The sequence below is a fragment of the Trachypithecus francoisi genome, unplaced genomic scaffold (genome assembly GCF_009764315.1).
Source record: "Trachypithecus francoisi isolate TF-2019V2 unplaced genomic scaffold, Tfra_2.0 Lachesis_group19, whole genome shotgun sequence".
In the NCBI taxonomy this organism is placed as follows: domain Eukaryota; kingdom Metazoa; phylum Chordata; class Mammalia; order Primates; family Cercopithecidae; genus Trachypithecus; species Trachypithecus francoisi.
Window position 1 is genome coordinate 19,231,882 of NW_022681464.1, and position 16,632 is coordinate 19,248,513.

General features: G+C 46.2%; 1 protein-coding gene across 9 annotated transcripts in view; it reads right to left on the bottom strand.

The window, feature by feature from the left end:
* FHOD3 (formin homology 2 domain containing 3) overlaps positions 1–16,632 on the bottom strand; it is a 492,791-nt gene that overhangs the window by 44,833 nt on the left and 431,326 nt on the right. For all 9 annotated transcript variants that reach the window (XM_033177891.1, XM_033177890.1, XM_033177884.1 and 6 more), the window contains 2 exons: positions 14,068–14,951; positions 1,647–1,805 (listed from right to left, as the gene is read on the bottom strand). In XM_033177891.1, coding sequence (XP_033033782.1) covers positions 1,647–1,805; positions 14,068–14,951 — 1,043 coding nt within the window. The remainder of the gene's footprint in view (positions 1–1,646; positions 1,806–14,067; positions 14,952–16,632) is intronic.

The following is a 16,632-nucleotide window of genomic DNA, read 5'->3' on the forward strand; positions in this document are numbered from 1 at the left end:
AGGGCACAACTTCTTCTGCCAGGAAAGAAGTGCATTTCCCTTATTGTACTTGTTCCTGGAAAAGGGAGTGTATGTTTCTCAGAGTAGAGCTGCCTGGGCCTTATATAGGTTTTCTAGGGGTGCCATAATAAAATATCACAAACTGGGTGGCTTAAACAACAGAAATGTATTCTCCCACAGTTCTAGAATCTGGAAGTCCAAAATCAAGGTGTTAGAGACCATACTGTCTCTGAAGGCCCCAGGGGATGAACTTTGCTTTTTTTCAGTGCTGGTGGTTGTCCACAATCCTTGCTGTTCTTTGACTTTTAAAGACATCACTCTAATTTCCATCTCCGTCATCACAAGGCATTCTGTATATCTCTCTGTGTGTTCTCTGTCTTCAAATAGCACTTTCCTCTCTGTATTCAAACTTCCCTCTTCTTATAAGGATACCAGTCACTGGATTGAGAGCCCACCTGAATCCAGTATGACCTCATCTTAACTTGATTACATGTACAAGACCCTTTTTCCAAATAAGGTCACATCCTGGGTGGGCACGAATTTGGGGGTCCACTTACTAGAGCCTACAGTTCAGGCCTCTAGTAATGGCTTTTCCTGTGAAGGTCCCTTCCTTCCAAAGCATGAAGGCATGCCCAGTGGGCTGGGTGCAGACCCCTCTGCGTACTGTGTGCACACTGCTCCCTCCCATTCCCAGGGCCACGGGTGATTCTGGCCAGAGGCCCAGGCCCTTCCTTACTCTCAACTTTTCTGTATGATTTCTGACTCTCTGGAGTCAGATATCATAGGTTCCATCCACGCCCAAGTGTCTCAAACAAGAAGATGAACCCCAGTCAGGGAGAGGCTTTAAAGGAGTCTGGGGTTCCCCGCCAATAGGAGGATGGGTTAGGTGCCACCCAATGCCACAAAGCAGTATCCCCAGATCCCCACTCTGACCCAGTGGGCCCCCAAGCTATAACACCCTTCTGTAGCAATTGGTGGGTGGGACACATCGGCTCTGCTCACTCTTTTTTTTATAATAAGAGATTTAACCTGCTAAACTGGCAGCAACCCACAGCGGAGGGAGAGCGTGGCCTGTGGAAGAACACAAACCCAGGCCCCACAGGCGAACCCTGTCTCCAGCTCCAGCTGTGTGGCCACAGCCACGCCACCCAATGTCACTCCACTTTGTGACATTCAGATCAACAAATGCTAAAGCTTCAGCTGACTTGAGCTCTCTGGCTTATCAAATGAAACACGTCTCTCTGAACCCCAACAAATGCCAAGAGATAAAGCTCTTACATGGCTGTGCGCATGTTCTGAAAACCCTACCTTTGAAAGTGTTAAATGTTATGTGGTTCAAAATGACATGGGAAAAAAAAAACCCTAGTGGCCTCCCAAGGAGTTTATCTACTCTTCTTCCATTCTGAGGTAGGCAGAGTGTGGTCAGAGGGAGATTGGTAAATGAACCTGAATGAAGATTGCTGAACTTCATAGGCAAAGTGAGACTTCCCCTCCCCTCAAAAAGTTTAACACATGTAAGAATTATTAACCTTATTCACAGTCTAGCTGAGGACAGAAAGGCGCATCTTTTGAAATGTGGACATGCAGCATATTATACGTGCAGTATATGATAAAATACAAATAATGCTTAATAGAGCTTCCCTCACCTCGATTCCTTCTTTGTTTAAGGCATACTCATCAAAATTCAAAATGGCGATCTTAATCGTCCTTGGAGGGGGCAGCACCGTCAGACCAATATTGATGGCGTTACTCCTCTTGGAATCCAGAACGATGATCTCTTGCCTTTTTCCATCTGCAGCAGTTTTCTTAGTGATAAAAAAAGGAGAATCCAAGATTAATGCACCATCTTGGGTCCTTTCTGCATTTCAGTATTAAAAGCACTCACTACTTATTTAGAGATGAAAACAAATGGCCCCAGTTCAGCTCAGAGGACTGGCTACTGTTCAGCACAGAAAGGATCAGGGATTAGTTCTGAGAGGCTGCCAAGCCTGGGTCAGCAACAGAACTTCAAGAGTCAGACACATACAAAAATAAAATGGATTTTCCTTCAATTGGGAAAATGGGATATTTTGCAAGGGAAAAAAATCTGTTTTTCCATAGAAGCAGTGAAAACAATATCAAAACCTTTCAGAGTTCCTTTCTTGTGGGCTTCGAGGTGTCAGAATGTCTTGGTTGGCCTTCATACATACGGTGTGTGCCCAGAGACAGCTGATTTACATGCTGAGAAGAGGATCAATAAGGAGAATACAGCACCACTGGCCTGTCAGCCTCTCCAGATCTACAGCTATACTGTCTCAAAGCCCTCACTTGTCATTCAAACATTCCATGCCCCTTATACCAGAGCACCTCCACCTTTCCTGTGAACTTAGGCCTCTGTGCAGCTGCCTGGTGGATGAATGAAGAGGGGCCTTCCAATGAAAAGAAAGGAAAAGGCATGCACTGGTGAGGATGAATAGGGGACGAACTGGCTTAGAGGCCTAGGAGGGGAGCAGGGAATAAGAAGTGTCCTGGCATTCTCAAAGTCCTTGTATGTGTGGCTTCCCAGTTGGCCTGCGTGGTCCTCAGAGGCAGGTCCTAGGCTTCACTCATCTCTGCAGCCAGCCCAGAATTAGACAAGATGGGAGCTTGGCAAGCAGGTGTTATGAGCCGAATGTTTATGTCCCTCAAAATTCCTAAGTTGAAGCCCTAACACGCAAAGTGATGATATTTAGAGGTAGGGCCTTTGGAGCTACTTAGGTTTAGATGAGGTCATGAGGGTGAGAGCCTCATGATGGGACTGGTGTCATTATGAGAAAAGACCAGAGTGCAACTAGTTCTCTCCCTCTGCTACTTGAAGACACAGCAAGAAGGTGGCTGCTTACAAGCCAAGAAAAGCACCCTCACTAGAAACCTAACTGGCCAGCACCTTGATCTGGAGTTCCCAGCCTCCAGAACTGTAGGAAATAAATTTCTGCTCTTTAGGTCACCTGTGTGTGGTATTTTATTATGGTAGTCTTAGCGAACTAAGACAGTATGTGTGGGGTGATGAGTCAACCCTGTCACTGGCCAGAGCTGTGACCACAAGGCCCCCAGCTTTCCTCTTCAGCTCTCAGGAAGTTGGGTGCGGGTGGCACTGGGGGCAGGTGGAAGAAGACTTGGCTCCACAAGCTCCCTGCTCTTGCTTAGGTTTCCCCTGAGGCAAACACACCTGGGAGGATGGCTATTTTGACTCATGTAACAAGTATAGAGTAACAAAGATGAATGAGGCACTGTGGCTCTCCTGAAGATACATTCAGCACAGTAATGGGGTGTGCTGCGCCCTCTGTTGTTGAGGGAGCTCAACAGCAGAGCAACTGTAACTCACCTGGTGGTGGAGGGGCTCAGGGTCTGGAAGGGCTGACCCTTGGATTAGGCCCTAAAGAATGTCTAGGATCTAGTCTGGGGAGAGAAGACCTTCAGGAGATAAGAAGTGGCTTTGTCTAGATTGTTAAAAACTGCCAGGGATGAGGCTGGAAGTTTGATGGGGCCACATCCCAGAGGACCTGCTGACCCAGCCAAGCGGCTCCGATCACACTGTGCAGGCAGGTTCCCACTGAGCAACTAACTGCCACTCATCATCCAATCTCCTACACTGAAGCCTCACCTTGTTCTCTAAAGCAGGGACCCTGGCTGGGCCTGGGAGCAGCCAAGCCAGCTAGAGAAGCTGGTCTGCTGTAGCCCCAGGGACCGTGAGGCATCAAGGAGAAACAGGCTCAAGTCCAACTTAAGTCCTCCTGGAACCTTCCAGACTTAGTTGCTAAATTTCTATTTTAGATCCTTAAATATGCAGTTGGGAATAAACTCAAACTTCTTCGTAACAAAAACACAATACAAAAAACCAACAACTACTGAAAACATCCCAGCTGCTTTGGGTCCTGGTGACCAGGAGGGGCAATTCCTGTGGGTAGGGTTGTCAGCTTTGAACACTGGGCTCCCAGGGACACGTGGCATATATACATGCCTCCCCACTCTTCAGGGAAAGTGTTCTGTTCTACGTAGTTAACCTAAGAAACTTACCCGGAATCCCCGGAAATTCTCAATTTAGCTTTTAAATCTAATTTTATGTTGTGTGTGGAATGCTAAAGGAATGAGAAAAGTTTGACAAAATGTTGAATATAGACAACAAAGAAGGATGTTACAACTAGCAATGCCAACACTGTGGTGCTGAGGCCTGTTTCTCCGGGCACTGCTGGGCACCTACCCCAAATCCATGCCCTCTTCCCCACTCAGCCACAGGACTCTGGTTTTTTTCAGGCTGATTTTTTTCAGACACATTTGTCCGTTAAATCAATTCCCTCCCTGGACCCTCTGCAACTGAAGCTGGCCCCGTGACTTGGTTCTGGCTTTTGTTTTCCTGATTAAAAAGCAACAGACCTGGTGGGCCATGCCTTCTGCCCTTCCCCCTTCTTCCTGCCTAGAATGGAGATATGGGTCTGGAGACGCAGTGGCAGATGTCTCATGAGCACAGGATGGCAGCAGGGATTCCCTGGGAACCAGTAGCCCTTAACCCCTCATCCACACAGTCCCCATCACTCTAGGAGCCTGGAGAGAGCCAGAGCAGGCCCAGCCAGCTCACCCAGAGGCTTTATGCAAAATGAAGCCCCTTGCCATCACCCTGAGACTCAGTCCCATGGCAAACAGCTTGGGAGAGAAGCACTACTCAGATTCCAGCCTCATCCCTGGCAGCCAGTGTCCACGTGTAGCAAGCAATTTACACAGACCTACGTGGTGGCCCTGAGCCTGACATGCCCTTGGCCCCATTCTCAGTAGAGCTCAACTTACAGCAACATACATGCCCACACACACCCCTGTAAGTCAGGGAGGGGTGAGCCACTGAGCACCCCGAGATCATGGGAGAGCTGTCCCCACAGAAGATTCTGCACATTTGCAGAGTACTTCCACCCATATCATGAAAGAAAGAATAAGCATTAAAGAAATACCTGAAATGGAATTATGCAAACTCTAGATTTTAGCAAAACGGTGCTTTAAGTGCTGTTCTTTATAATCACAATAAACTTCCACCAGATGCTACTAAACACTCACGTGTCATCTGGTTAGTACTGCCTGAGATGAGGGAGTGGGTTGGGTAAGGCCGTCCAACTCTCTCCTTCCCTCTGACAGTAATCTAAAGCAGCACTTACAAGAACAAGCCAGAGCTCTCTGTGCCCACGTCCATGTCCAAGGATTGGCAGTCATCTATTCTGATCCATTTGAATTGTCCTTCTGAGCCAAAGCCTCAAATCAGCAATAGTGAACTTCACTAGGTCCTCCACATGGTCCTATGACAGAGCAAGTATCGTCCACTCTTCCTTCCCAAAGTGTCTCATCACCATCCGTCCTCCATTCCCACCTCTCCACCCTGGGCCTGACCACCCAGAACCCCACTTCTCAGAGCAGCCCAGCACTCGCCTCCTGCTTCTGGTCTCTTCTCTCCCTAACCCATCCATCCTACTCTTGCTAAAAGGAACTTTTCTGGCCAGGCACAGTGGCTCTAGCCTCTAATCCCAGCACTTTGGGAGGCCGAGGTGGGCAGATCACAAGGTCAAGAGATTGAGACCATTCTGGCCAACGTGGCGAAACCCTGTCTCTACTAAAAATACAAAAATTAGCTGGGTGTGGTGGCACGTGCCTGTAGTCCCAGCTACTCGGGAGGCTGAGGCAGGAGAATCACTTGAACCCGGGAGGTGAGGTTGCAGTGAGCAGACATCACACCACTGCACTCCAGCCTGGTAACAGAGGGAGACACCATCTCAAAAAAAAAAAAAGAAAAAAAGAAAAAAAGAGGCACTTTTGCTTAGTGCATTTCTTTGGCCAGTAAGCCACAATTTGCCCATGATTTAAAATTTGAAAATAAGGAAATTGGTCATTGATGGGAAGGGGATATAAAGCAGAGGTCAGAGAAGAGTGGTCCTTGTGAAGGTTAGAAAATGTAAATGCCCTTCTTGAAGGGGACAGCATCTAGAAGGAGGGAGTGAGCTGTGATGGGGCAGAGGTCAGACAGGTATCAGGAACAGGAGAGGAAGCAATGCTTCTAAGTAGGAAATCAGAAAGTTGTTCTGCAATTGATAAGAAACCAGACACCCCCCAAAAATACCTAAACAAGGAAATAAAGCAAAAACCCTCTTGTATCTTCTATCTGAAGAAAATGCCAACATTTTCTTGAGAGTAATAAACGAAGACTTGGATAAATGAGAAACTTCATGTTCCTAGATAGGAAGCTTCAATATCATAAGTGTGCTTTAGTTATCTCTTATCTAATTATATATATTTATATATGTAACATGTATATTTATATATAAAACATAAATATATAGAAGTAATACATATGTTGGCTGTTCAGTAGATATATTACATTTATTTTGCATATATGTAAACCTATCAAAATTCCCATAAGATTTGTTTTTGGAATTAGAAAAAAATGTCTAAAGTGAACATGAAAGAATATTGTATGAAAGTGTCAAACATGTTCTTAAAATGTAGAGTTATACATAATATCTACCCAATCAGCTATCCGTTGTGTAGCACTGGCCCTAGAATAGTTGGAATAATAGAACAGAATAGAATAATAGTACAGAAAAAGCTCTTATACAATGGTCCAGGACATTCTAACAAAGACACTAAGATTAGTGACCCAGAATCTAACATAAAAAGATCCATTTTTAATATGGAATCAGAAAAACTAACTTTAAGCCAAACAAACTGATATGGCAAATGAACATTGTGACAGGCTGGATTGACAGACATGGTCCTTCTTGGGAAGGGAAATGACCAAGAGAAAGCAGGAACCCAGGCTGGTGTGGGAACAGCCACGTGTTAGCACGGCATGAGTACACCACAGGCAGGAGATCACCTTGCTGCCTAGGGTATGACACCACCCTGCTGCCTGGAGTCTCAAGACATTCTCAGTGATGGCCCATGATGCTGAACCCTGCACAGGTGCAGAAGAGGCTGAGAAACAAGCCCAGTCCCTGATGGTCTCTTTCTGATTGACTGTGTAAGCTTCCCTATATTTATTGCCTCTCTTTGATATATAATCCATTTCCTTAAACAGATATTTCCTGAGTGCCTGCTGTGAGGTGCCTGGTTCTCAAGTGGGAACATTTCCATGCAGACTAACAAAAAATGCATACCTGTGGAGGGCCAGGATGCCCCCAACACCCATGGTCAGTTCTGGAGCAACAGGACATTGGGGGTTTTGTCTTAGTTTGTTGATAAAAGAACAACTAGCCAAAGCTCTGCCCTCTTCCTCAGCAAGTTCCAAGAACTATCAGGGAGGAAGTGATGATGGAAGGAGGTGCCTGAGCCCAGGCTCCAGGTACAGGATGCTAGACTAGGAGTTGGCTGGATGTGAAAACAGGAACAACTATCTTTGGATGGTCAGCAAAAAGGCAGACATGAGACAGTGTGCGGGAAACCATGGCAGAGCCATCTCTGAACATGCTGCTTTCCCAAATACGTCCAGAAGTGCTCAAGGAAAGAGAGGAACTTGCTTTTTTAAGGAAGTAGGGGGAAGCCTGGGAAGCAGCCAGGTTCTGTTTTCGTTCCAGAAAGCCTAGTTAAGCTGAACTCCCATGGCAGAGCTCCTCCTTCAGAGCTCCAACTACCGGTAGCCTCCAACATGTCCATAGTAGCCTGTCTCCCCTGGAGGAAAGACAGTCTCTGGATGAATGCCATGTAAGGCTTTTATTTGTTTTTGTTTTTGACTTGGCTAAGAACAGTGCAGGGAGAGGGAGCAGGGGTGTGCACAGCCAAGATAAGGGAGAGGCAGAGGTTACCCTTTGTGGAAAGAGAGGCTGTCTAGGCCAGCAGGAAACTCAAAGGGAGTTGGGGGGCAGTCATTAAGGCAACTCAGGGAGAGGATCCAGCTTCTAGGAAGATGCAGGTGAGCCCCTCTAGGATGAGGCTTCAAACAGACACACTCAAGGCTAGAAGGGTCACAAGATTCCTGAGAAGGGGAGGTAGCGACTGTCAACTGCCAAAGCTTCGGGGAAGGGCTATGCCTGTTCTCAGATTCAGCTGGTGAGCCGCTGCCTGGGTTGGGAGTCCGCTTTCTAGAACCAGCAGCCCCAGGAGGTAGGACCCTGCAAACTCAGCCACTCCATGAGGCACAAAGTCACATATGGTAATAGGAATATTTTCTAGAACCGCTAAGCCAGATATTTAGGCTCGGCTGTATATAAGCACTGCAGAGCCACAAGTCCACCCAGGTGGATCCTTGGTGAGACACCAATCCTTGATGCAGAGAAGGATGGCAAAATGCCCATGTGGAGGAGATGCCCAAGTCAGGCTTTCGGATAGAACAAAGTATTGCCTCCAAGGAAAAGTATTTAAGAATCTGCAAGTAAAGACTCAAACTTGATTTGGAATGGTTATTGGAAAAGAGTGACCATCATACAAGAGCGACCACAACCTAGTTTCAGTCGGCATCCTGGGAAAGAAAAAGATCTAACTTCCCCCTCACAGACATTCCATTTTGGAAAAAGAAGAGTGAGGATTCAGGTAGCAGTTAGGAAAAAAATGGAAAGAAAAATTTAAATCGTTAATAGTATTTATTAAGCTTAAGGCTTCCTGAAATGTTGCCACATCACATTGCCCCTTTGCAGTTTTAAAGAGTATTTTACTATAACAGAGGATGCAATATTTGAAAAGTGGATATTTAACATAGAACATACCACCCCAGAGGGTGCTGCAATGGACAATAGACACTGGGCTGAGGACATGGTTTATTAAAAGAACGGCAGGAGGTTTGGGGAGTGCTGGTGAGTCTGAGAGCGCTTCCATGAAAGGCGACAGACCTTTGCAAATGTTTCTCTGCATCACTGTTGGAGACCCTGGGTTGGGCTCAGAGAGGTAGAAGTTCTAGAAATGGTAAATCATCCCTCCTCGCTCCCTGCCAAAAGAGTGACACCACAGGATATTTTCAAAACTGTCTGTTGCGAAAGTGACAGTTACAAGGATGCAATGACACAGATGTCACAAAGATGTGACAACAATGGAATTTTCCCGAAGTCTTGAAACAAGGGAGACAGGGAGGTGTATAGGAAAGCATGAAGGCAAACAGCCCCCCGTCTACACCCCCACCAACACACACACCCTAAAATGAAAAACAAAAACAAAAGCTAAGCCCAAGCGAAGGTGGAGGAATCCTTAGAAATAAAATGTCTTGCCAGGTACGGTTTGCCTTATTGTTAAGGAAAGAGTATTAATGTCTCATATGTGCCCTTTGGGTTGTCTGGAGTAGAGGTCAACTGTTAAACAGACTTCCCGCATGAATTCAGTTTATTTGTTATCCTAATCCAGAGACCCAGGAGAATAGAAGGGAGTCTCCATGCCCTCCAGGGACTTTTGGCCCTGACATCTTTTTCTGGGGTTATTTTATTCTCCTATAGGATTCACCACATCCTATAGGATCAGCAGGCACACACCAGAACTGTCTGGGCACACAAGGATGTATGAGTGCCCTGCTGAAGTCCCAGAGCTGTGTTCAGAGATTCTAGGTATAATTCAGATTTCTGAGGGTCATGTTAAATAACTTCTTATGTCCTGAACCTGAATATAGCGTAGGAAGATTTCTATCTACTCTCAGGAAAATCAAAAGGGTCAGGGAGTGTCAATGTGGAGAGTGGTGGTGGGGAACACAGTGCTCCTTCAGTGCCTCATTTTTCACCAGAAATCAGTGGCTCACAGCCTTGGTTGTACTTGAGAATCCCTGAAGAGCTTTTAAAAATATACTTGGGAAACTGAGGTGGGAGGATCGTTTGACCCCAGGAGTTTGAGGCTACAGTGAGCTATGATTGTGCCACTGCACTCCAGTCTAGGTGACAGAGTGACACCTTGTCTCTAAGAAATAAAAATAAGAAAAATAACCCAGGCCAAGGCTCAACCTGACCTAATTTTTCTTTAAAAGTTGCTGTTACCAGTTCAAATAGATTTAGAAACTTCAAGGTAAATAAACATCTCCAGATACATTCTGGACTCCCTCCCTGTGATAAACCTAATGAATGCAAGAGAGTAAGACAACATCAGGTCCCCAAAGCGGAAACTGAGTCCCCCTCCATGTCTGTTTTGGTCTGGCTGTAACTTGGGGCATAGAAGCTGCCCTTTGAGAGCAGGAGGGATTTTGCTGCCCCTGGTTAGGTACAAGGGTTGGAAAGTCACTTTCCTGGGGCTCCCCAGGGTGATGTCAAGCCCAAGCAAGTCCCAGGGCTTTCTGCTCTGACATCTTTTTCCGGGGTCACCTTATCTCCTATGGGGCTCATCACATCTTAGAGCAGCAGTCAGAACATAATGAAATTCAGCACAGGATTTCTACCTTTCACCATAAAACACAGTATGATTCATCTTATTAAAACACCATATAATTCCAACCGATAGAGAACAATTGATCCAATTCCAAAAACTATTCTGAAAGAAAATTAAAAAGTGCATCTTTTCAGTCTTAACATTTTTTTCATTAGGTGGTCACCCCAGCCTTAGATCTGGCTCAGGAATCTTTGTTTTTGGGTGGCTTAGTCACAGCCATGCCCAATAACTCTGGTCTAATGTTAGATTTTTTGATGAAACCTAAAACGAATTTGCTTTGTTTTGTGCTGTCTTGTGAAGTCTATTTCACTCTATTTTTGTTGCATTTTATTTATTGTACTTAATTTAAAAATTTCGGAGCCAGAAATCAGAAGTGGCTGTTTACATGGTGATTTATGAAAACCACAGTCAAGGATTGGAAACAGAAATGAGATTGGTTATATCTGTAGCAGTAACATATGCAAAATGGATTCAACTCTCCAGTGTAATGTGGGGTTTTTTTTGTTGTTGTTTTTTGATTTTTGAGACAGAGTCTTGCTCTGTCACCCAGATTGGAGTGCAGTGGTGTGATCACAGCTCAATGCAGCCTTGACCTTCCCAGGCTCAGGCGATCTTCCCATCTCGTCCTCCCAAGTGGCTGGGACTACAGGCAGGTACTGCCATGCCTGCTGTGTGTGTGTGTGTGTGTGTGTGTGTGTGGTGTGTGTATGTGTGTGTATGTGTGTGTGTGTGTGTATGTGTGTGTGTGTGTGTGTGTGTGTGTATATATATATACACGTATATATATAAACCCCATCTCTACTATATATATATATATATATGGTTTCACCATGTTGTCCAGGCTGGTCTCCTGAGCTCAAGCCTTCTACCTGCCCTGGCCACCTAAAGCGCTGGAATTACCAGCATGAGCCACCCATCATGGCCAAACACAGTGATGTGTTTAATCCTAACTTGCATTCTTTTTTTTTTTTTTTTTTTTTTTTTGAGACGGAGTCTCGCTCTGCCGCCCAGGCTGGAGTGCTGTGGCCAGATCTCAGCTCACTGCAAGCTCCGCCTCCCGGGTTCACGCCATTCTCCTGCCTCAGCCTCCCGAGTAGCTGGGACTACAGGCGCCCGCCACCTCGCCCGGCTAATTTTTTTGTATTTTTTAGTAGAGACGGGGTTTCACCGTGTTCGCCAGGATGGTCTCGATCTCCTGACCTCGTGATCCACCCGTCTCGGCCCTAACTTGCATTCTTAACTTTTGTAACATTTTGTAAACTAGCTCCTGTTCACATTTCCTATCCCAAAAACAAAGGGGTTTTGGGGTCTCATTATAGAACATTCTGGAATCAGTTTGGTAAACTTTTCATTTAATATATCACTTTCTTCTTATACTCCTACTTGATAAAAACTATACAAACGTTTCTCTATTAGCTAGACAATACATTGTTCTAGAGGTCACTACCTGCTTCAGGCAATCATGCAACTTTGGGCTGAGACGGCAGAGGCTAGAATATTATCACCGACCAAATTGGCTGCGGTGGGACCAAGAGAAGGAAGGAGGTAGGTGAAGCATTCATTTTGGGCCTACTTGAGGAAACTTTTAATTTTGTAAAAATGAAGCTAGGAGTGCCTTCATCTCCGTGCTTTTATTTCATTTTATTCCTCCCAATACTGAGTCAAGGGGCAGCCCCTGCCCAGCAACCTGACAGGGAACCACAAGAAGCCTAGAGGTGCAGCCAGCCAAGTGGGCAACGAGGGGAGGAAGAGGAGGAGAGGGAGAAGAAGGAGGGAGAGGAGGAGTATTCTGTCCAATTAGGTCAGTGGATTGGAGGGTGGTGTCAGTAAGTCAGGTCATGGGTAACTTCTAGCAACCACAGATGCTGTGTTAATCGCAACTGGTCTTCTCCTAAATGTCAGGCTGCCTGTGAGAAATGGAAGGGGGAGGCTGGGCGCAGTGGCTCACTCCTGTAATCCCAGCACTTGGGGAGGCCGAGGCAGGTGGATCACCTGAGGTTTAGAGTTTGAGACCAGCCTGGCCAACATGGTGAAACCCCATCTCTACTAAAAATACAAAAATTAACTGGGCATAGCAGTGGGCACCTGTAATCCCAGCTACTCAGGAGGCGGAGGCAGGAGAATCTCTTGAACCTGGGAGATGGAGGTTGCAATGAGCCAAGATCACACCACTGCACTCCATCCTGGGCAACAGAGCAAGACTCTGCCTCAAAAAAACAAAACAAAACAAAAAAAGAATTGGAATGGGGCATGTGCTCGGCACCACTTGGTACCAGTCCTAGGAAGTCAGGACACACATACAACAAAAGTGGGTGTCTGGCAACCCCTTCTTAGGTGTTATTTTCTGGAGGGGACAAAAGCTGGGTCTACTTTCAACTGAAGGACAGGACTGATTGGGCATGATTTTTTACACTGGATCCTAACAGTGTAGATTTGTAAATGAGAAAACTGTAATTCTGATTTGAGGAGATTCCTGAGGCTGGAAATGATTTAGACTCATGGGGTCACTGAGAAACACACACTGGGGTAAATGCCAACCAGTGAAGGGCAGCAAGCAGCTTAAGAATCCCAGCATGCTTTGAAAGGAAGCTGACCAACTACAGCTCCCCTGGCTGGCCTGTCAGCATCCCACAGCAGTGACAGGAGCTAACTCTGTCACTGTGCTCCTCATCTGAAGGGCTCACTCGTTCCAAGGATCCTCCATGTAATTTTTGATACAGAATTGGTGTCCAACTGGCAGGGCTGGGAACCTGACTCAGACAGTTCCATACTCACCCAAAAAGATACATGCATGCAGCAACACAGGGAGTTAAAATTAATTCATGATTATAATCTCTTGCACGTTTATTCTAAATTATACTTTACAAAGTGCTTTCTCCTACCCCTAGTACCTGGAAAGAGGAGATAGACTTAAACCTGTTTTAAAACTGGAAAATACCCAGAATGGGTTTTTAAAAGTCAGTTAAGATATGCGAAGGAGACTCTACTAATGTAGGGAATCATTAGATATAAAATCTGTGATCCACTATCTTGCAGTTTATCGTGTAAATTAACCATGACTTAGCCTTTGGTGCCCAGTAACTATGTACAGTGTTTCCCATTGATAAAAGTGGTAAAACATCTTTGTTACTATCACAGCGGCAGTGCCTATAGGATTCTCAAACATTTATCCAAAATACTAAATCTAGATGCATGTGTAATATTGACAGGATGCCAAATATACAGCTCCTGGAAAACTAGATAGCTGCAGAATGCTGGCTTGATCAGGCGCCAAGTCAAAGAAATGTCAGTTGGATTATTGCCTTTGAGCTTATTGGGTGGTTACAGATAAAGTTCAAACTACTACTATCAGTCATAATCATTGAAGGTAAGATTAAATAAGCATAGCTTGTGTTTGGTGAGTCAGCAAGTCCACTTTCTCTAGTTAACATCAACATCTGCTATTGGGCTATGCTGACCTTCCTTAGTTGACCATTTTTGTCTTTTCCTCAGAGCTATCTGGTTCTTTGAAAGCTCCTTTGCCTAATATAAGTAAGCTGGTGACTATGTTAGCTAATAAGGGTCTCTGACTCATGTAGCCTACACCTAGCACGTGGCAGAAGGAACACTATATTAAAGATCAGATTTTTATAGCAATGGACTTTTTACCAAATAGCAAAAGCAACGCAAAATAGTATTTTATACAGAACAAATCTCATCAGCCCTACCCAACTTCCAATCAAGAAGCATGCTGAAGACTAGCAGTACCTTTGAGACAGACAGTTCCTTGGATTTAGACTCAAACAGGTGCTCCAGTCTGGAAGTGTCCACCTTAATGGGTTCCAGTTTTGACCACAGGAATTCTCTGCAGCGTCGGTTGTTTTTACATGGCCAGTCAAAAGGCCGAACTTCATTCCAGAACAAACGGATGGTCTTCTTTTTCTTAGTGAATGTGGGCTGACCCCTGGGTACCTGGGACCACCCTAAGCCCTGAGGAGCGTTGAACACTGGAGGAGGAGGAGCCAATAAATTACCAGGGACAGGAGGGGGAGGGATGCTGTCCAACAGGGGTGGAGGGGGTGGGGGCGGTAAACCCAGAAAGGTGGGTGGGGGTGGGGGAGGTGGCCCAGGAGCCTCCCTGTGACCTAGGTCCACATCTAGGACGTCAATGTCATCCTCCTCCCCCAGGTCAGTGAAATCCATGTCTTGGATTCTGAGTTCTCTTGGATTGGCCATGAGTTGGTCCCAGATGTAATCAGACTCTGTCTTTGGCTGCACCAGCGCTGTTTCTGGGACCTTGTCATTGGGTTCAGCATCAGGGGAGATGGAACCTCTCCCAAGGTCCCCGCTGTTGAATTTCTCAGCAAATGCTTTCACACTGCCTCGATTGTCCAAACAGCCGACGTCCACCCTCCTGACGTTCTCATCCTGGGTCTGAGAGTTGGCCTGCAGGGTGGATATTCTGGTAGAAAGGCTGGCTACCGCCTCTGCCTCCTGCTGGGTCCTCCCGGCCTCCCCATCCCCCTTCTCCTCATCACCCGGAGTCTTCCTGTTATGGGCATACAGCATGTCAAGCATGAACCGTTTGTTGGTGAGGATGTCGCCACACTGTCCATTTACACCTGCATCCTGGACACCTGCAGGCCACAAACCTGAAAGTACACGGGAGAGAAAAATAAGAAAGGGGCAAGGGGGCCTTGCTTCCATGAGAAAACCAATTAGACAATAAGTGAGCTTGACACATGGGAGTGACTTCAAAGAAGACACTGCACGAACAGTCAAAACCATGGCCAACAAGATGCTCTTGGGCAAGAAGAAATGCTGCTTTACAGTCCCAAAGACCCACACGAGGACCCAAGACTTTTCCAGGCATGATGCTGCTGGTTCCTACCTGGGCTCACGGGAGAAATTTTCCTCCTTTTTCCTGCCCACCCAAGGCAGCAGGTCAGGACCCACTCAGCCACAGGTAACTAAGGAGCCTCTGCCCTAACTTGAGATAGAGAGGCAAGAAGCCACTCCCTGGCCCCAGCAGGTGTTGGAGAGCCTGGAAGTTTACCTCTGTTTCTCTCCCCTACTCCAAATCTACACTAGTGCAGCTCAAAGTGCCTCAAAAACACACAAACTGTGCCACTGGTCACTCTTTAGGTTCATTCCTTATCACGGTCCCTAGTCTCCAGGGGACTGAATGCTGCCTGACAATCTCACTCACTCCTCTCCAAGGTGACTTTCCATAGCCCTCTCTTCTCTAACCTCCTGCCCCATCTCATCCTCAGAGATAAACTTGCCTCCAAGTTCATGGACTTAACAGATGAAGCCAGAAGGAATCTTCCAGAGCCTCCCTTCTACCTCTACTCTCCCACCTGCACTGACCCTTAGAACACAGTCTTCCTCCTGTGACTGCCTCATAAACATACCTCTTAGCAGGGGTGGAGTGCCCACTTGTGCATAAGTAATCCACTCCAGAAATTATCTGTCCTGCATTTCCCATGGCCCTCCCACTACAGTCTTCCTTCTGGCACATTAACATACATATATATATAATTTCCCCCATCTTAAAAAAGCAAAATCACCCTTTGCCCCACTCATCCCTCTAGCTATCACCTAACTTTAACTTTTCTCCTTTCCTCTAAAGTAAAGCTGCTCATAAGAGTTGCTTTGCCCACTGCCTCCAATTTCTTTTTTCCTTTTCTCTTGGACCCAGTCAGAGGGAGCTATTGCTCCCACTACCCTTCTCAGCTGCTGCTTTCAGGTACCAGTGACTTTTGTGTTGCACTAGACACAGTCAACCACTCCGTCCTCCCTCACAGCGGTCCCAAGATATGATGTATGACACAGGGCTCCCAGGACATCTGGCTACTCCTTCTCAGTCTCCTTTGCTGGTTCCTCCTTATCGTTAACCTTTAAATGTCCTTGGACCTCTTCTCTCCATCTGCACTCTTTCAGTCTCATCTAGTTTCAAGGCATTAAATGCCATCCATAAAACACCACCTTCTCCACCCATGCAGTCCCCAACCTAAAGTGCTTCTCCTGCAATCCTTTGCTGTCTCAGCTACGGCAACTACATCCATCTTGCTGGCAATTCCAAAAACTTCAGAGTCATTCTTGACTCCTTTTCTTTCATCCTCCACATCCAGTGTTGCTGGGCATCCTGTTGGCTACACCTTCATGTCATATCCAGAATCCAGCTGCTTTTCTCAGCACCTCTGCTACCACAACCAAGGGCCAGGCTAGCGTGGATTCCTGCCTACAGTACTGCACGGGCATCCCTGCTGGACTCTCTGCTTCTAGTCACGTCCCTTGATAGCCAATTCTTACCCCAACAGCCACATGATG